Genomic DNA, 22,073 nt, shown 5'->3' on the forward strand with positions numbered 1-22,073 from the left:
ATAAAATGCACGTTATTTAGCACATTATTAAGCATCTTATTGCAATGCGACTGTAAAAGGAAGTGAGAGACGTAACGTATAATTTTAAGAAGATATATTCTCAAGTTTGTTAAAATTAAAATTATTGAATTATTTGCTCTTTAAAATTATACTACTAACTATAACAAAGTGTAAATATATTATTAAAATATGTAATGTTATTTAGTTTTTGCGTAGTTGTTCATAAGTAATACACTTTCTTGAGTATCATAAAGTATTGTTTGAAATAAAAATAAAAAACGTGTAAATTTTCTATTTTTAAAATTTTTACTTTTTACACAAGTATGCTCTCTCTCTCTCTCTCTCTCTTTCTCTTTCTCTCTAAGATGCATAATCTTTGCTTGAATAAAATAATTATGAAAAAAGTTACAATTATTACAGAAACAAAAAGAGGCATTTCCTTACAAATTTTCTACGATCGCGAAAGGAACGAAAGCACAACGGAATAAAACTCCAGTTGTAAAAGTAATTTAACATCTTATTGTCGCCGTTTCTTACACTCCTCTACTTCATAAAAATATTTATTAAATATGCCAGCAAAATATATGCCGGCAAATATACTGTACGTGATTTCACATATAAAAACCAGTTATGGTTAATGTAAGGCCTTAATTCTTTCAGTTTCTTTGGTGGGAAAGCTTGGTAACACACACCATCATAATGTTGAAATATATTTAATGAAAAATTCAATTGATATTTTTATCGTAAGAAATAAATTTTTTTTATTATTTCCTGTCATTTTTTGAATACTTTTTCTTTCTTAATGGTACATATTATTAACCATTATTTTTCATTAGTAATTTTTTTGTTCGTATATTAATACAGTTATTAAATCGTTCGCAGTTGACAAGTTGTTTTTATTGAGGAAGATAGTTTATCTACCTAATCAAGTTTTTTAATTTATTCCTTATTGCATAGACTTACTTAACTGTTGCCGGAAAATGAAAGATATAACGATGCAAAATCAATGCAATTACCGCTCGCGTGTTTCTCGTACAAGAAACGTCGAAGCAAAGAGCCTCTGAAAGTCCATCTCAGTTACGCACTCTCAAATGCAATCCGCGATGTTAGATAATTAAATACATTAACCCTTTCTAGAGACAGCGGTGCATTTATTACAGTTATGTAAATCTCACGCAAGGCGGAGAGCATAATGCAACGATGCTTGGAAAAGTGGAATGCCGCCTACAGCGTCTACTCTCTTGCGTATACGAGAGCAATAACTTATTCTAACGTATGCAAATAGGAACAAAAGCCACAGATAAACGAAAGTATGCAGACGCGGAAAAGTGAAACGGTTCACGGTGAAACGCAAAGGAAGGCACGATGCGAGAAAACAGCGATTGCATGGAGTTAACCCTCTAGCTTAGCTCATACGATATGAAAAGAGTAGCAATATAATGTCTATTGTACTATTACGATATATCATTACGTGCGTAAAAATCGGGAAACTAATACGAAGATATTTTACTTTCACTGATTTTGTTCTCGATAAATCTGTACCTTTTTTTTTCTAAACGGAAGAGAGATAATATGATCTATACAAAGTTAACGTTTTATAAATAATTCGAAAAACAAATACTTTTTTTCTACTCCATCTTCGTTGCTTTCAAATTAATTTATCTGTAAGTACAATGTCGCGGTAAGTGCGTGAATAGTTTAGAGACTATGCAAGTCACTTTAGTTCCCAGGATTCGTTCACGAAATCAATTTTATATAACACATGTCTACGAGATGTGTAACTAGAGCATACATATTATTAGACAGTTGCCATGTTACGTAATACCATGTATGAGTTGCGAATGTACGGAATGTTTCTTGGCATTCCGTGCGCGATGAAAGGAAATCAAATCAAAGCTACATTGGGATTAACTGGAAACCAAGAATTTCGATTGGTACGTTAAATGCAAGGTCTCACTAGATCGAAATGGATTGTGTTTAATTAGACATAAAATAACAATTAGTCGACATAATTGCGATGGAAGAAAGCAAACGGAAGGACAGCTGGAGCCCAGGTAGCAAGCTGACGCTATTTGTCGTCACTTTAAACGTCAAGATAACGTCTTTGACGACAATTTGACGTCAAAACGACGACGAATGACGTCAGTTTGCTACCTGGAAGGCGACGCGGCAGCAGGAGACTGGGCGAAACGTTTCTCGCATCTTCTCATTGCTCTCTTTTTCGTCGCCGGCGAACGGCGAGTTATGCCGCTCCCGCTAATTCTACGTGATCTAATCTGATACGATCGTCTTACAACCGCTACTATATTAATTATTTCCCAACGTTTCTCTCACAGCAGCTATGGGAAAATACAGGAAGAAACGTCTGGCATCTTCGGCTTATGGATCGAAATCACGAGCCTCCTTGTTAACGTATTCGTTTTTCCCTTCGTTAGAAATCGGTGAATTAAAAAATTACGCTAGATTTTATTTATGTATGTTAGATGTGCTATTCTTATTGTGATTACATGCGAAGTATTGAACATTGTTAAAATGAAATTTCACAGATCAGTTTCATGGGAATAAAGACGTAATTATCATGATTGCGGTTAAAATATAATATCGCGCATATAAAGCATAATTGCGTTACTCAACGCAGAGTAATACGAAATATTTGTTTCCTTTTTAAGACTAAAACTGGATCACAGCTTGTTATTACGTAATTTATTAATTGCGTAGTATAATTAATCGTTATGTTGCAAAATAAGGCAAGCATTTGTACATCATGTCAATCTACCTATCTCGCGACGTGGCTTAAACGGCGAAACATCGACGATGTTTCTCGACGATGAATTTTACGACGATGAATTGAACGAATTGCAAGCATTCGTAATCCTACCGGGCGTGTTCTTCGTTATTACGGAGAACGGCTCGTTCCGTGGTGTGTCTGTTCTCATTAATTCCACGTGATCTAATTCGATCATAGTCTTTCCGATCGACAAGCATGTCGACTGACCGGCCCTGATCGAGCCGCGTTGAAAACAGTATTCTGACTCGTGTGCAAGGATCGACTTTCGCTCCGTACATCGTCGCACGCGCTCTGCGCAATCTTGCATCTCGATGTTACCTATGCGCGATCCCGCTTCTGCGAGAGAATCGTGTTTTCCATAACACCCAGGTGCAGGTGAATAGAGCTGTGCGTATGTGTCTGTGTGGAGGTCGTAGACACGCGAATTAATCTAGTTCAGACCGGAGCGAACCGATTCTTCTTTCCTCTCTCTCTCTCTCTATCTCTCTTTCTTAGTTGAAGTATATTCCAACTATTATTATTAATAGTTTCAAATACGCGTTCATGATATCATTAATTTCCGAACAATCACACATCTTCTGTGTTGATCAGTTGCGCGAATTTAACATATTTTGAATGTTGTTTATTGCAATGCCTTAGTTAAACAGTGCATAATTTTTAATTAAAAATGTTGAAAATATGAGTTTTGATTTCACGGTTACATTGCAAATTTTTAACACTAAGATAAAAATGTGAAAGTTGGAAACAGACAAATGTATAAAATTTAGAAAGTAGCTACACCTACTTTAGAATATTTAAAAGGCGTATTTGAACATTTGTGTTAAATTAGATACATTCTTAATAGTCTATTTAACAATTCTAATACTTACTTTAGATTCTTTTAATTTTTTTTTTATTTTCAAATCTTTTGCTTTCAAGCATGAAATTGTACTACAAATACAATACTGATTTTAAACGCTGTTATTGTTATTGTAGTTTTAATTTCTTATAATTTTTGATTATTTTATATTAAATATAACTAATATAACGAATTTTTAAGAAATTCCTTCCCTCTGTCAAGTGATACAACGGTCATTTCAAGCGTACTCCAACTATTTAATTCGCATTGTATAACACATTCACAAAATCTTGCAGAGTCAGTCGGTATCTTCAGATCGTACCGCGAACACTTTCACATGCGATTCCTCATTGAAGCTTTCTCTCGCACATTTTCTTGTCGGATAAGAGAAAACAAAACATACTTATTCGCTTGTTGATCGATAAGGCCATCTAAATGGCCCGCTTGTCTCAAGTAAATCTCCAAAACGTATTACAAACTGTAACAAGAGAGTGATCATGACATGAAATGCTAGACGGAGAACGAGCGCGAATCAGGTAGGGCAATCGAAATGTTTGGTCCACATGCTCTTGCGTATTACGACCTGGTTTTTATTCAACCTGAATAGTCGAGCTCTGATTGACTAAACTGATTTGTACGAGCTATAAATCTTGCTTCAACGTAATATCTTCTACAACTGTTTTACTTAAATGTTATCAACAACTAAAGTCGCCGTGTATCAAAGTCAAACAAAATAATTATCAAAAATAGGAAGTTAAATTAAATGATAGGATTGGAACATATATTTACTAACTGGTAAAACCTGTTGCTAATAACTTAACGTTAAATCTTGTATTATGAGACTGCTTTTATTTTTATAAGTTTGATCATTACCATCGAAATCAAGAAAACTAACTTGTAATAAAAACATAACGTAAATAATTAGATACAGTATTTATTTTATTCATGATATTTTTAGTTCATATTTGTTATGTAATTTTATGCTTATGCAAAATTTATTGAAAAGAACGTGAGAAAAGAGAGATCTCTACTATTATTTTTGGATTTATTGACAAAAATCTACTTGCTTATCTTTGTTTATTTCAAAGAATTCTCTTACAAACGAAAATTTGATTTTACATTGTATATGTAAGTATAACAATAAGATTGTTATCGATTATAGAATACGATAAGCCATAGTAGATTTAGAAGTCTGTCATCAAATTTATATAGACAACTATTAATATATGCGATAATCGTATTCTCTGACAGTATCTTATTCTTCTGACAGTATCCTACTCCGCATCAGGAGAACATTACTGTCGTCTATTGTATCTCAGTATTCATATTCGTTCACATGCCGACTGTCGTGATTCACACTAGTCGAGACTGGTCTGCATCCTACGTTATTGTATCCTGGTACGCTTGCTGCTCTACATGTTAAGAGCTCATTTCTAAGGGTGACTCATACTTTGAACTAAGACTGATTAATTACAAAGTTTAGAGCATTTTGACGTCTGTAATAATTCTATTTAACCGCTCACTTTGAACTAGATTTTAAATTTAATAACATCGTTTAAGAAATAAGAGACATTTATATAAGCATTTCTTTTTCAAAGCAATACATTTTAATACATTATTATAAATTTAAAATTATAAAGAAAATATTATTGGAAAGTATAATTAGGTTTGTAGATTAATCATTGATTCACTTAATCGAAAAATAAACGCCACAAAATAAACAAAATCTTAGAAACCTCTAAATTAGAATAAAATTATATATGAATCGTAAAATAAAATTCTTTTAATGATTTTATTGTTAATGAAGAAAAACTTTCGCATTGCATCTTTGCCATAAAGATGAGATAATGCTGCGTTTCTATTAATCAAAACTAACATTAACAGGACTTGGTAGACTTTTATAATTTGCCTTTATGGCTTACCTTTACCGTGTTAAATCCCATTTGTTATAATTCGCCAACAGCTCATTGTATGTGCACGCAGAAAGTGAGAGGACGTAAGCTTCTCGTAATAGGGTGCCCGACATTACTTTCACAACGAGAGCAAGGTCTTATTTTCTACATTGATGAGTTTCGGTCTTCCCTTTCTGTTGATGTGCTTTATTTCAGTACATCGGTATGAAAATGTTAAGTAGTTTTTAATTTATGAATAATTTATATAAATACACAAACGTGTGAAAATTGAATCTATATATGTATAAAAGAAAATAATTATTACATATATAATTCATGTAAGATTTATTATTCAAATTTGATGAAAATTTGTTTATTAAATCTAAGAAAGACACGATTTTCGAACAGGTATATATTGAAGGAAGTATTACGCAGTACATATTAAGAAACATTTATAACATTTGAAAAGAATTGTATTGTATTTGCAGAAGTATGAATTAAAAAGAAGTATGAATTAAAAAGAAACAGAAAAAATACAAGAAGTATACATACACGTAAAAAAATATTGCTTGTTTTTATTTAATAGTTAAATCTTTCTATTTTTATAATAATTATTTATTTCATATAATTTTAATTAAATTTTTAATTTAAGCTGAATATTATATCATATATAATTTAAAGATAATATATTGTTTTAATTCAATATGTGTAAAGAGATAAATATTATCAATGATAAAAGGAAGTTAAATAACAACGTGTCGGCAATATCAGCATCGTTTTTATCAACATTCTATAACAGTGATTCTATGTAGAAAAGAAATCTTTCTCGTAATGCAACATTTACAGAATATTATGACATCTGTTGTATAAAGTGCAAACGAACTTATAATACTTGACGAATTTGTATACTATTTATTATTTAGTTATTAATCACAATATCTATTGATTCTAAGTTAGCAAGTTGATCACAATTAAATAACATATAATTATATTGTTTTTTGTTATATTTTATTATGTTTAAGTTAGACGTTTTCGGCATAATATAACAAATTGAATATACACAGATTGCATAAAATAATCTTAACATATATCTTTTACGAAAAGAATAAAATAATTTTTTTCAACTGCACTTTATTGCATACATTTGCACTTTTATTGTTAGTAATTTTACATTAATACTTTACATTAATACTATTAATATATTGTATTCATCTTATCAATTTTTTAAATTATATTTGTCTTTTTACTCTGATGCAACATAGTTCGCTTTATATGGTTTCTGTACTTTGTATTCGGATTGATACCTTCGATCTTGGTCTATTCTTAAGAAGCAGGAAATGCAGGTTAACCTAAAGGAGCAGTAGAAGATGCAGTGCTAGAAGATGCAAGGGTAGAAGATGCAAGGGTAGAAGATGCAGGGCTAGAAGATGCAGGGGTAGAAGATGCAGGGCCAGAAGGTGCAGGGCCAGGAGTTGCAGGACCAGAAGATGCAGGGCCAGAAGTTGCAGGGCCAGAAGGTGCAGGGCCAGGAGTTGCAGGACCAGAAGGTGCAGAGCCAGGAGTTGCAGGACCAGGTGCCGGCTGAGACCCAGGAGGGGGCTGAGGCATAGTAGGCTGAATACTTGTAGCTGTATAAAAAGAAACAACATTCTTATTTTGAGAATATTTTCTATTTTCGAAATATTAAAATAGAGATTATATAGCGTTGAATAGAAGTAATTTGCTTACATGAAGAAATGTTGTATAGTTGTATTAAGAAAAATATCTTCTCTTGTTATTCAATAATAATGAGTCAAAATGAAAAATATATGGAATAGAAAATAACAGTATTTTCAAAAAAATAAAATTTTGTAATACACTGAGAGAAATCGTTTGGTAAGATCAACTAAATCATTTAACAAAATTTTTTGTAATTTGTTGTATGAAAATAATTATTTGGTTAAGGCTACAAATTGTTTGATCAAAACAAATATATATTTAGTAATTATAACTATAAAATTTATTTGATCATTACTCAATCAAACGTTAAGTTGATTTTACCAAACATTGCTTTCAGTGTATCTGTTATTACTATCAAAACAATCATATTGTGACATAAGAATATAATATTTTTTTGCGAAATATTGATATAAAAATATAACATTTTAATAATATCAAATACTTTAAAGAAGATCAAATAAATATCTGTAAACACCATTATTTTACATATGCATATAAAATAGTAATTATGAAATAAAATATTAGTTTTTTTTAATTAATATTTTGTTTCACAATTAATATGAATTTTTGATACTATTTTTTTCTATGTATTGTTGTATACGATTAGGATGTTACGGTTTTTATCGTTTTATTTGATTAGGAAGTAGCAATAATTAATTAAAACTTTTTTCTATAAAAAAATCATATTAATATTATTAAAATTTTATTAATAGTTATTTTAATTATTTCAAATGTATCGTAATTTCCTGAGGATTGGCAATATTTTGGATGACTTTTATTGTTTTAGATTTAGAATTTTGTTGACTATGTCATTGCATTGATTTATAAAAAAGATGGCGCAGCTTCGTATTGATATACTATGGTAGTCCTAAAGAGCATAAAACTTTTTTCTTATTTGAGCTTTATATTATTATATATTTTTAGAATAACTGTTTAGCATATGCAGTAAAAAATGTCATAAAAGACAATTATAAAATACATTATCAAAATTTGGAATGTAATAAAGTAATAAAAGAGAAGTTACATCAACTTATTTCGAAGTAAATATATAAGTGTACATGAATACAAAATAAGCAATAAAATTTATTTAAATCATCAAAAGCCGATATATCAACTTTCGGTGCTTTAAACGTTAAAAATATTTTAATTTTGATAAATTTCATTAACTCGAATGATTTATCAGCACATATTAACTATTCAATTTTTTTTGTTGCATTAGTGACAGAAACATTAGATAATTTATCAGTAAATACTTATTTTTATCGTTGTCTTAACGATTATAAATAATTTAAATTTAATTATAAAAGTATATATACGTATAAAATCTGTAATTACTCCTGTTCTCATACAGACAATGCAATGTATATGAAATATGTTGCATGTATATAACGCTAAAATTATTAGATATAATATGTAGTTAAATTGTTGCGAAATTTGGATTAATTTAGATTCTAGATTAATAATTAATTTCTTACCACTTTTTAAATTTAATGTTATTTCGTAAAATAAACAAGTAAATAAATAATTATAGCGGATATATATTAGAATTAATTTTTTGAATGCTATTTGTTTTATTTTCTATTCATTATTACCTGAAGTTGTCGATTTTGGACATTCCGTTGTCGTACTATGTGGCAAATACAATTCAGGACATTTCACAACACATATAAGACTCATGGGATATGGTATGACTGCAGATGCGCAAAGCGTCTGACAAATATTTTTACGTAACTCATCAATATGGGAAAGGCCAAATCTTCCGGTTCGGGAAGTTTGATCAGTCACGTGTGAAGTGTGATGTTGCATTCCATCATGCGGCACTACGTTCTAAATAATATATATATATATATACATACAAATAATTTGTTAATAATTATATTTTTTTTCTCTTTGTTTTTTAATTTTTATGAACGTGTCGATCTTTTTTTTTACAGAAACAATATTCTATAATTTTTAGCAAGATATTTTTTTTTTTAATTACATTATTGTTCAAATTTATTGTAAATTAGAATTTATTAATTAATATATCAATATTTTATTCAAAGTTTTTTTCATTTGTGTATAGAAAATCTCAATTGACTATTTACTTAAATTGATCATTTTTATGTTAAAAAGTACAACATAAAAATATTGCATATTGTGAATAACAGTATTTTATTTTATTATTACAGCCAAAAATTATTTTAAATCAGTCAAAATGTTTCTTGTAAGTTTTGTTCGCGACTTGTTTTTATCTATATATTATCAACTTAAAAATATTGCTAATTTTGATTACCTCTGCAAAGATTATTCCACATGAAATTAATAGTCCAACCCAAATACTTCGACACATTTTTTTGTTATGTTTTCTATATCACTCATATGGTATATAACTCATATGGTATATAAAGTTATTACTTTTATATTATGAGATGTATTTTGTTACACACTTTGCAACTGTTATAGTCTTAAGCAAATTTTCTGCTCATTTATATAGACGAGAGGTATATGTTCTTAAAAATACGAACGTGACGAAGTCGTGTAGCACTTTGCGAGATTTTTTCGCGGATTATATCGTTTCTTATCTTGTATATTGGACATTTTGAAGACAATACAATGCATGACATGCAAATATATTTTATCGTTATAGATTCCGCTTTTAAACTTCTTACTTAAATCTTTTTTTATATTATTATGAAATTAAATAAGAAAAGAACTGACAAAAATCCAAATGGATCCAAATCTTTTGTCATATAGTAATGTTACAGTTTTATTTGAAAAATAGAATTTAGTATAAATTGTTTTTTTTTTTGGTAGATAAAGTTAATTTTTTGAAAAATATTCAATGAACTTTCCAAACAAAATAGATAGCTAGATTATAAGAAATGTAATTAATAACATTTTCCATCAAATGATTTACTTTGTATTACATATAACTTAAAATCCTTCAATATTTTTTCTCAATCAATTTATTTGAAATAATAGTATTATTAAATTGATTTTTAAAAAGTAATATTTAAATTTTATGATTTCAATGAAAAAAAAACTTACAAGGTAATTGTCATTATTTTAAAGAGAATACGTATTATCTAATGATAGTTGATTCAAATTTGCTCTTTTAAATTTACAAACACATGTAATATAATAAGACATGCACATATATCATGCTTAATTAGACACAATATATTTTTTATGTTTTATGAGACTATTAATAAAATGTATTATTTTATATACATGTACAGTACTGTAATATTTATAATACTATAATATTTACAATTACGTTTGTATTATGAATGATGAAGCAATGTTATTAACAATGCTTCTGCGATCTCTATTTCGTATAAAAAATCACAACACGTGACAAGAATGCAAATAAGAATATTGCGATAAAAGTTAAGAAGGTCAAAACTATTTTTACGTACTATTCTTACTGTTCCAGCACGTCGCTGATTAGCACAAGAAAGGTATAGTTCTGCGTTATATTTATCCTTATCACACAGTTGTATGCAACCCGTTCTTCGTAGTTGTAAAGCGTGAATTTTTTCCGCTTACAATGAAACAATAATAAATATGGAACTTATATGAATTGAAGTGTAATTCAGATCATATTTATTATCTAAATTAAATGTTTAAATTTAATAGCAACTAAAAAATTTTTATTTGTTATGTAAATAACGATGAGAATATAAACAGTATCTAGTTGTATAAAAATAGTATCATTCTTTTATAATAAAAAATTAATATGGGACAGTATACATATATTTATAGAATAAATGCACTTTTTAATTATATTAACAAATAAAAAGTAATAGGATTTATTTAAATATTATAATATTTTTAAATATGTTAATATCTTAAGTAACATATTTATAATTAATTGAAGTATATTTTTTATAATAACATTTGTAAAAGAAGTGTTTAATTTTAAGATATTAAAATGTTTTATTTTTGATGACCGCGTTTTACTCGCATATTTTTTGTTTCTATTACTTATATTTAATATTGTCGAGTCTGTTTTTGTTTTAATTTTATTTGAATGTTTTATTTTTGTTTCTATTTTTTTTACATACTTAAAGATGTTTTAAACAGATTTAAAACACTAAATGTTTAAAGTTGTTAAAGATGTTTCAGTTTTAAACGTCTAAAAATATTTTCAATTATTTATTATATTTAAATATTTAAATATTATTATATTATTATATTTAAATATTTATTATATTTAAAAAATCGAAACAAAAATAAAAATATTTTAATAGTTTAAAATTAAACATTTCTGTAAGTGAATAATAGTAAATACAATTTGAAGATAAATGGAGGAAAGGAACTTGAAAAGGGAAGGGAGTTAAAAAGTTGCATTAACTATATAAAAATAACCATTGCATAACGACTAGTAATTAATAAAATAACTTGTAATTATTGAAAGAAATAAATTAAAATAATAGAGTTCTTAACTTGAAATTTTTACTTTGTTGCATAGATTTATTTCATTAATTAATTAATTTAATTAAATCTCTGATTATCGACACAATTAAATAAGTGTAACTCAACAACCCAATTACTCTTTGTAGGGTTTAAGAAATAACGATCCAATTTCTGTGAAGATTTATTTCTCTTTGCAATTTTTTCTGAAAGCAAACATTTTCTTCATCCAGAATATATTCGGACATTGCTATGACCTTTCGCGGCAGAGTACAAAACTACGGTGTGGCTGTAGGAAGGTGCTGCCCAGTAGGAAGGTGATAGCCACGACGTGATCACGTTAGCAATGACGCCAGAGATCCCAGCGGGTCGATAACAATGAGACCGACAACGACTGCCCGAGAACATTCCTGGCGCCCTGGTCTTTCCACCCAGAGCCGCCAGCCTTTTTGTTACCCGCTCGTTTTTGCCCGTGCTTTTACTCTTCGTGTAAATCTTTTTCGACCGCTCGTCTTCTCTCTCCTCCTTCTCCCAACCGTTCCTTCATTTCAATTAGTTAATGCCCGTGAGTAAAAAGGGTGCTCCGCGATACGACGCATTTTCGGATCATTGCGGAGAAGAAATCAATCCGCTGGAAAGCGTCTCGTAAGCATCGTAAATTTATCTCGCTAATTCGGCACACCGAAAAACCAAGTTTAAACGTATTAATCCTGGCGCCGATAATGCAGAGGTTTAACACTCGCATACTATCCTTACCATCGGCTAATCGTTCGATACTAGCTTCCATTTTATTTCCAAGGGACGCAGCACCTTCAAGTAATTTCGAATTATTCCGATGTTTAGGAGTTTTTTCATCCTTTACATTCCTCGATAATTTCTTGATTTACGAACTTCAAAAGAATATAATATATAATATATTTCTAGCGTTAATCATGTCGATAATATGAATTCAATTCCAGTGCCATTTACTGTAATTTGTTTCTTTTAACCAGAAAAAAGACAATTTCGAATCTTTTCATTGAGTACAGAGGGTACAGAACGAAATTGCATGTTCTAATTAGGGCTGCCAAATGATTATTACAACTTTTGAATTTCAATACATTTACAACATTGAAATTGTAAGTTTTTGATTAATGATCCTCGCTTAAAAGAATTTTACGCATTTCACGATAAATCTACTAGCGAAAGTATCGATACCGTTATATATCACGGAATCTCAGTTATTTCGCGCCAGCCTCGGTGCTCGAACTGTCCTCGGAAAAAAAAAATCAGGAAGCCTTGCCGCGACGGAGATTTGCGCGATCTTGCTCGGCTAAACATTTCATGCGATCGTCGATCGGCACCTCTAACCGCGCGGAATTATTCGTGAAAGTAATTGGGGTCTCTTGTTATGAAACTCGTCTCTCTCAAGAAAGTAATTCAACGATGGTGTAAGGTACTTTCGTAATTCCCGGCTGCATCCCTAATTGGGCCTGCATATGCCAATCGATTCTCTCCTTCAGTCGAGCATCTCGTTTGCACTAAGATCGTGGGAGCGAATAATTACGCAGATAACTGTCGCTCGATGTCTGAGATGAATTTTTTTTTATCGTTCGTGCAATCGATATGTCCGGAAGCGCGAGCTACAAAGTCGTAAATTCAAACATCTGCACGGGTCCTACAGGTTTCGAATGCTTCTCAATCTCGGAATTTGATCGCGAGGCCGGATTAAGCCGGGAAACGATATTCGATAATGCATTATAAAATATAATTTTATTATATTGGTTCTCTTAAAGTATAAAGATAAAATATTTTACGAACGAGAAGAAATTAATCAGGTCACTATATTTTATAAAATAAAAAAAATGTTAGTGTTAACAATATTGTTCCGATTTACTTCAGATTTAAATTTACGTTGTATTTGTGCTACGGAAAGAACATATCATAAGTTACGTATAATTATTAGATGTTGTATCTGTAGCATAATTGAAAGAAATTATTTCAATCTTGCGACTCCGTCGATAACAACCTCGATAAATCAATTCGGTTCCAAAGTGAAATCTGCAAGAACATATGGAAGAAATAAATATTGACACATGTTGGAAGGAAAAAATAAAATTGTTATTATATAATAATACATAATTAAGTCAGTGATGCCATTAATTAATAGGATATTGAAATAATGTGATTATTTTAACGAAGAGCGCAAACGAATCGGCTAAAGAGAGAAAAAGATTCGCGTATGCGCACTTGGTGAATATCAGTTTAAAGTGGATGTTATTATCCGAACATGCGAGCGTAACATTATTTATGTGAGTTTGAAGACAATTTAATCGCTGAAGGAGAGCTTCTACGTAAGAATCTAATCTGCTCGTTCTCGAAAGAGCAGATCCGAAAAGTAAAATGCATAATGCGAAAACAACACTATTACGTCATTCACTTAGAACTTTCTTTACGAATTAACACATACGAACGAGTAAAGAGACTTGTCTTGATTATTTTCACTGACGGAATCATGTCGATCGCGAGACTTAATAAAAAGATTGTGTAGGCCGTCAATGTGATTGAAGGCATCGCCGATGGAAGATTGCGGAGGTGTGCAGTTCCTTGCGGAGGATTCCGCCGACACTCGACTCCTTGACGTTCCTCCAGGGAGTTTCAGCCTCGCGACGGAGGGCGATAGTGGCGTAGGGTGCATTTCGAAGGGAAGATGAGAATAGGCGAAGGGAAGGAAGCTAGGAAGGGTAGGCGAATAGATGAAGAGACTCGATGTAGAACCGAAGGAGCGAAAGAGACGAAGAGAGAGAACGAGAGGGAGACAAAGAGAAAGAGAGTGGGAGATGAGGGCGCATTCCCGGTCAGGAGCGTGGAAAAGGGCGATCGGGGAGGTTACGGGGTGGTGGCGTGGGTGTGCAGTAGTACTGGTTCTTGCCGAGAGACGGGAGAGGATGAAGCGAACGGAGGAGGGAGTGGGCGAGGAGAAGTCCAGAGGGATGGAGAGAGACGAATGGCGAGAAACGAAGGGGGTCCTGGGGAGTTGGACCGAGAGAGACAGAGAGAGAACGAGAACGAGCGAGGCGAACGAAGAAGAGAGAGAAGGTGTCTAAAGGGTGCAAGGGAGACGATACGATTGAGGAGGAACAGCATGAACGAGGGGCAGGACAGTGAGAGATAGAAGGAAAGCGTAGGGAACGCGAAAACGAGATGGAATCACTCTGTGGAAGAATGAAAGAACGAAAGAATCGGAAAGAAGAGGAAGACTCGTTTGGAGAGGCAAGAAGACGTACGGAGCAGCACACAGTGAGAAAGAGGAATCGAGTTCGGGGTGGCGTGTGATGAAGAGGGACATAGATCGCGTGTACCGTGAAGAAAGAGAGAAGAGGACGCGAGAGGGGATAACGTCTGGCGAAGAGAGAAGGATAGAGAGGAGCCAGTGTGAGCGAAGAGAGTGAGATGAGGACAGAGGAGAGCGAGGACGAGTAAGAGATAGAGAGATGCGTAGATAGAGCGGGGGAAGGAAGGGAGTGAAAGCAGAAGCGAGCGAGACGTGGCGGGGAATAGAGCAAACCAGAGTCGACTCGGATATGAGGGTGTCGCGCAAGCCGGTCACGCCGAGGTTTCCATGGCAACGACAGGCGATAAATCAACCCGCAACATCCCCGAGTACCGTCAGATAAAACCACATACACATATGTGTATATATATACGTACACATACGCGCGTTCGCGCGCGGACATACCGACCGGCAACTCCGCGCCCAAAAAGTTTTCCCTTCGGCCGATTTATGCCGCCGCCGCCGCCGCCGCCGCCGCCGCCGCCGCCGCCGCTGCTGCCGCCGCCGCCTCCACCGCTTGCAGCGGCGCGAGAGCGCTTTGCCGTCAGGAAATCTTTGTCCCTTTCTCTCTGCTAGATCACCCTACTGTCGCTTTCTCTTGCTCTTTCTCATCCCTTCCTCCGATTCTCCTACCTATACTTCTCATCGTTCTCCAACTCTCTCTCTCTCTCTCTCTCTCTCTCTCTCTCTCTCTCTCTCGCCATGCATATCCTTTTCTATCTTTGCCACTTTTATTTTCTCTCTCCTTTTCTCTCTGTCTCTTTCATTTTGCCTCTTTCATCTTTCTCTCTCTCATACACTTTTGCGCTCGTCTCTAGTTCTCGCCAACTCTCCACCAGCTCATCGTTATTCCTTTCTCTATGCTCTCTCCGTTTCTCATCACGTGTCTCTGTTCGTCTCACATTCCGCTCCTGTGGATACCTTCGCATTTCCCACACCAGACGAGTATGGTGAAAATACGGTGAGAAATACGTACACACAGATGTATACACACAGTGTCCAATTCGTCATAGTAAATTTTAACAACCTCAATCTTTGATAAATAAACGTTATTTTAAAGTAACTTATTGCACATCTATTTGCTACCAGATTAATCTTGAAAATCGTTGCGTCGTCGGTGTGACCTACTTTCAAGAATTTGAAAATAAATCAGAAAAACGAGAGTAGAAAGAAGGGACAAAGTGCAAATAAAGTAGATTAATTTATGTCATTAATCTAGCTTTCATTAGAATTGTTTTTATTACGCCAAATTTATTATCAAGTTTTTATTCACCAGTGAGGAATTTTTTTTAGAAGAGTGTAAATCGTGAGCAAAGTTTTCATTATTTAAATAAGAATTATTTAAATTATCCATTTGGATTTGTATATTTAAATGAGAAATTTATGACCAATACTTAAATAATTGTCGTAAATGTGAATCTTCACAATGTACAATTACAGTTCCCCCTCTTTCAAGCCTTTTCTCGTATCAACGGTAAAATTATTTTACAGTATAAAATGAATAAATAAATTTGCACGCATTTGAAAGATGCGCGCCTCCGGTGCCGCGCATAAGTAGATACATCCTGCATACTGCGTGAAGTTTCCCTCGCGGGGGAAGTAAAATGCGTGGGCCGCAAATAAACCCTTGCAAACCTAATCTCATTTAGCATACCACTGACGTCACCCGAGGCGCCCCCGTGACGTTGGTCGACTCTGTAGGTGACGTATTACGCCTCTCGGTGAGCGTCCTTGCTAAGAATGGTTAAGGTCGGAGTAATTGAACGTTCCTACGCACAACGTGTATACGGTTTTTACAGAGACCAGATAGAATAATGAATTTGTTTCTTTCGCTTTTAAAATAAACTCCGTCGATTAAATTAGTTTACATCTGGAGTCTGATAAAAGAAAACTGCAACGACTCTCGAAACGAAGCATCGACATTTAAAAATTAAAACTAAATTCTAAAAAATCTAATTGTAAAATAAGAATATTTTAATTACGCACACATACTTATTTTAAATCGTTAATTTTATCTGTATATTAACGTTATCTTTCAATTATAGCCTGCTTTGTTGATTTCCTGAATAAAAGCAACTTTGATACAACAATGTAAAGCAATTCAACGTGAATTTCTAGATTCTCTAAAATTTTCAAAAATAACTCAATAAGATTCTAAATTACAGTTTTTCAAAGATGAATAAATGAAAGTAAAGTATTGTTAAGTATATACAGGAACAAGATTTTTAATTATATTCACATCTATCTCAACACTCCAAATGATTGACACCGGTCAGTTTTGCATAAATAATCAGAATGTTTGATTACAGTTTGATATTTGTGATCTGCTTAAAGATCCAATTACGGGCGATAATATTCCGACATGCTTTTTCCCCATGTCGGAATGAATATATCCCGGCGCCGTCATATCGCGCCGCTACTATTTTAACGCGGAGTACATCGGATGATCAGCAGAGACACCTGTTGCTCTTTAATTTGACGTAACGCGTATGCGATCATAAGGTCGTTCGACTCTGAAAAATTGCCGGCTCATTACGGATGGGTGCAACGCGTAGCAAGAAATAAGAGCAATAAAGGACACGTAGCGCTTCAAGCATGATAATAATCTCCGCTCCATCCGTCCGTCCGTCTGTCTGACCGTCCGTCCGTCCGCTATTTAACCAAATCACGTAGTTCATAGAACGCAAAAGTGCACTCCATCAAAGCGATTCACACCAGGGAATCCGATTAATTTCATCGCGCCGGTAAAAGTGGATAAAGAGCTCCCGTTGATGAATCGCACGTTCGCTCTCCCTCTGGTTCGTAAATGGAGAATCTTATTTGGAGATTCGACCTACTTTTCGCGGCTTGAAGTTGAAGTTACTTCTGAGATTTCCCGTACATCGTGGACTCTTCTCGCACAAATACAAATAAAATTTTCGCCAGCCGCTATTATTACCTGAATCTGATTAAGTGAAATTTCGATTACTTGCTTCATGCCATCCAGCCGTTTTCTACTGATTGTTACGAAAACTTTATGCCCTACTCTTATAACTCTCCAGTTTCGAATGTCACGATTTTTTAATCAATTTTTTCTGAAAAAATTATTTTATCTCTTATTTTTTTTTTAATCTAAAGCACTTTTGTAATTAAATGTGAAATTAATGTTTTATTTTTAAAGATCTAGTTGAAATTAACAATAAAATTTGGTATTTTAATTTTCTTGATTTTAAATAAGATTTAATGCATACTTGAAATAATCTTTCGTTTAATTTGTCCATTAGATCATACAGTTAATGCAGGATGTTTTTGTGACACCCTGAATATTGTGAATCTCTTCGACAAGCACGCGAATTCGTGGAGCATCCACCGCGATGATTGATGCTATCTCGCGCACGATGAATCCGTGTAGTTTGTTGCACGTAGGTAACGTTTAACATTTGCACGAAGGTTGTTTATACATGCATCAAGTGTGATCCTCGACCGGCGCCCGGTCACTCAATTTTCGGGGCCGTTCAAAGTAGTTGGATAGAATGATAATCTGGGAGCAGCTTGGTAGTTGGTAGGTATTGATCTGTCGGTTGGGGTGTTACTGTGTGGTATGGTTGGTCGGTGGGCTGGATAGGTGGGTGGTTGTGCCATGGTAGGCGAGGTGGAGGCATAGGGACGTGGAGATGAGGTAGTGCGGCGAGAGGGTGTTTCAGAAGGGTGGGTGGAGACAGGAATGGGGATGAGAGGTCGGGTCGGAACGCCAACAGCTCTAGCCTTATTCAACTCTCTCCCTCTCTCCCACCCCCCTCTCTCTCTCTCTCTCTCTCTGTCTGTCTCTCTCTCTCTTTTCCTCTCCTTTTCATACTTCTACTCTCTTTTCTTCTTTCCTTAATGCTCTTTTCTATTTCTCTCTCTCTCCCCCCTCTTTCTCTCTTTTTCAACCTATCCCTTTTGCTTCTAGATTCAATCCTCTCTCTTTCTCTCCCCCTTTTGCACATCTGCTCGTATCGCTCCGATTTTTGCATCACGCCACTTTTTTTCGACTAGCTCCCTGTTTCGTCCTGCTTGTTTAAAATACCTATCTCTCTCCTGTTTTCATTTTCCTTTTCTTTTTGTATATTCGTCCGAGCTCGTACTCCGCTGTCCATTGCGTTCTTTCTCAATACTGCTCGTCCATCTTCTAATTTTGTTTTTTTTTCTTTTTTCAGAGTTTCTCTTTTTCTCTCTCTCTCTCTCTCTCTTTTGCTCTTTACCTATTTCACTTTTGCCTATTTGTCTTGCTGCCTATCCTTCATTCTTTAGTTTGTTCTTTCGTTCGTTTTCTCTTTCTTTTTCATGCTCTCTCTATCGAGAATATGTAGAAGGAAAGAGATGATTATGGGGCGAACGGGGTGGCAATGCCCCCCACAGGATATAGGGTGTCAGGGTGAGATTGGCAACAGAGTATACCCGCTCTCAGTTTTGCTCTCCCTTCCATTCTCTGTTATATTCTCCTAGCCTCTCTCTCTCTGTCTCTTTCACACACTCTAATTCTCTTCTCTCTCCTGTCCTGTCTCTCTCGATTCTCGTTGCATCCTGCACGACCTCACGAACTTTGGATTCGGCGTCGTCGTTGTGTACGTTGCGCGCCACCGGATTGGCGGGTTGCGACCCAGCATGAATTATTCCGTAACCTAATAGTTTCTTGAGTAAAGAGCAGCAGAATGTTATAGTCTTTGTGCTGTACGATGTCACCCGCCTCGAGATATTTTTTAGCACAAAAGCTGCAAAGATTACATTCATGATATATAAAAAAATTCATATTTATCCGCGAATCAGTATACTGTACAATATACAGATTGTATATTCTACACCAAATAGTATATCTCCTTGTCAGTTATATACAAGTATGAAAATTTTATATTATAATGGATTTCTTGCTAAATATAATTGCTCTCTTAATTTTTACATTTTCTAAAAAAAATTTAGTACATGAAAACTAAAATGACCCAATTTTTCATCCAAGAAAATTATATTTTTTATGAAAAAAAAAATATATTTATCAAATGACTCTGCAGAGACATACTGATAAAAGCGTATTCTAGAAATTAATACAAGCAAAGTCTGCGAAATGTTTGTATTTGTAATAGAAATGCATATTAATTTGATTCATCAGATGTTGCTTAAATTCATTATTTTTTTTAAATATTTTGTTGTTTATAATTTACGCAATAACTATATACATAGAAGAATAATAAATGTACGTAGAAAACTTTTCATCTCATGCTCGAAGAAATACGTAGCTAGTACAGCCTGTACGGATTATGAATTTTAGTGACGGGGTTGCGCATCAAGTTAATCCACCGCTGGATGGGTGCGAGAACGACGCATCCCCCTTGGATGATGTAATCATTCGTTCGAGGGGCGATAGAATAGCTCAAACGAAAATTACTTTCTCGAACATGCGGAGAAACGATGAGTAAGTTAAGGTTGGAGGGCTGCTTTCCCTTCTCTGAATATAGAAGACAAACTGTAATTCAAGTGGCGACTTCAAACCAAAATTACCATTTTAATTACGATTTTAAGAACAAGTGAAAAGTAGATTTCAATTCGGTATCGATTATCCCGAAGATATAAATCATGTGTAGAATTTTATAATATTGCACATCGAGCTAAAAAAGATGCATTCCTTTTTTCTACTATCGCTGCATACATATTTGAACATCATTATTTTGAAGTATTTTTAGAAAATACGAATGCATCTTCTTCATCTAAAATTCTACATCGTCCGACTGAATTCACAGGGGAGAATATTTTATCTGAAATCTATGACACTCAATCGTATTTTATCGTTTAACTATTTGGCGTAACAGGCGTGCCTCCCTCAAAGTCGGGCATTTTCAACTTTAGTAACTCCGACGTTCGCGCGAATCGAAATAATGGTAGGCTTTATGCGAATCTGACAGCACTTCATCACGCAGCTCGTTTAATGGAACGTTCTATGAGCTATTTTCGACTTATGTGTCATGCATTCTAGTCGCATATAAATATAACTAAAGACGAGAACGCTGTGTGTAAATGCATACGCGTGGCCGCCGATGCACATGTACATATAGACGCATATATACAGATCGAGTCTACATCATCGGTTGCTAGATTCATAGTAGGTACACCATATTCACTTCAACCATGATACGCCGATTATATAGACGCGTGTGCGCGCGCGCGCGTACGCACGCACGCACCCGCCGACACGCACATACGCAATGCCCGCGTCACGCGTATCAGCTATACATTCGTATTACCGAATAGTTCATGCGAGAAGGAGAAGTGCTCGAGGGATGACCTATGCCGTATTAACGCGGGGTTAATTTAACCAAGCGAAATTATGCGGACTAACCGCAACCGAATTGAGCACCGTGTATATCTCAATTTTTACTATCAATTTTAATTAATACAATAATCTTAGCGCTAATTAGGGGCGTGCATTAATTAGCAATTAATGTACGCTAAAATCTAGTATGTTATTTTAAGCGTATAATTCTGAGAGATCGTTAAATTCAAAAAGGAAACCTCTATTATTTATTAAATCAATTTTTTAATCGATTATTCAAGTGATCCTTGATTTATTAATTGAGAATTCTTCTGAACTCAATTAAATTACTTTTTTTCCCCTCGGATTCTAATTCGTGAATTAGTTGTACGAATGTACTATACTTGGAGTGTACCCAAAAAAGAAATGAAGAAACTATGAAAAGATCGTCTCGAATATTTTCCTATAATTTTTTTATATTTCTAATATCTTTGTGCTTAAATTATCCATGAATACTTATCTTGCTCACTTTGTGCCGGTGCCTTAGACCTGCCTCTCAAAATATATTTCTCTTTAGCTACAAAGAGCTATAAGAAGCATGCTCCAAATATATCAAGGATCTAATAATATAATAATTCCTAAGCCGATATTCTTCATCCGCGCGATTTGAGAAAATGCAAATTTTCAAGCAATTTTACAATTTACCTCGCACTCATTTACACGTCCTTCGTAAAAAAAAAAAATACAATTGCAAATCTAAACGCATTACCTTCACTCTAACGCTTCCGTCATTGGAATACCTTATAACGATCACGTTGTGTTAATAATATTCAAAGGTTGTCAACTTCGATGTTACATTAAAG

General features: G+C 33.8%; 3 protein-coding genes across 4 annotated transcripts in view; all 3 read right to left on the reverse strand.

Moving 5' to 3' along the window:
• Positions 1–22,073, reverse strand: part of LOC105203752 (peroxidase) — a 192,020-nt gene that overhangs the window by 41,646 nt on the left and 128,301 nt on the right. The window lies entirely within an intron of this gene.
• Positions 6,514–9,888, reverse strand: LOC105203728 (flocculation protein FLO11). Its single transcript, XM_011172605.3, has 3 exons — positions 9,513–9,888; positions 8,830–9,064; positions 6,514–7,146 (listed from the first exon to the last, which is right to left on the reverse strand). The coding sequence occupies exons 1-3, from the start codon at positions 9,567–9,569 to the stop codon at positions 6,863–6,865; spliced, it is 576 nt and encodes a 191-aa protein (XP_011170907.2). The 5' UTR covers positions 9,570–9,888; the 3' UTR covers positions 6,514–6,862.
• LOC113003161 lies at positions 13,439–14,341 on the reverse strand. Of its 2 annotated transcripts, none has more exons than XM_026131425.2 (2): positions 14,089–14,341; positions 13,439–13,675 (listed from the first exon to the last, which is right to left on the reverse strand). In XM_026131425.2, the coding sequence occupies exons 1-2, from the start codon at positions 14,310–14,312 to the stop codon at positions 13,564–13,566; spliced, it is 336 nt and encodes a 111-aa protein (XP_025987210.1). In that variant the 5' UTR covers positions 14,313–14,341; the 3' UTR covers positions 13,439–13,563. The 2 variants fall into 2 exon arrangements, with proteins under 2 accessions (XP_025987210.1, XP_025987211.1); XM_026131426.2 differs by having other exon boundaries at positions 14,085–14,341.

The sequence above is a fragment of the Solenopsis invicta genome, chromosome 1 (genome assembly GCF_016802725.1).
Source record: "Solenopsis invicta isolate M01_SB chromosome 1, UNIL_Sinv_3.0, whole genome shotgun sequence".
In the NCBI taxonomy this organism is placed as follows: domain Eukaryota; kingdom Metazoa; phylum Arthropoda; class Insecta; order Hymenoptera; family Formicidae; genus Solenopsis; species Solenopsis invicta.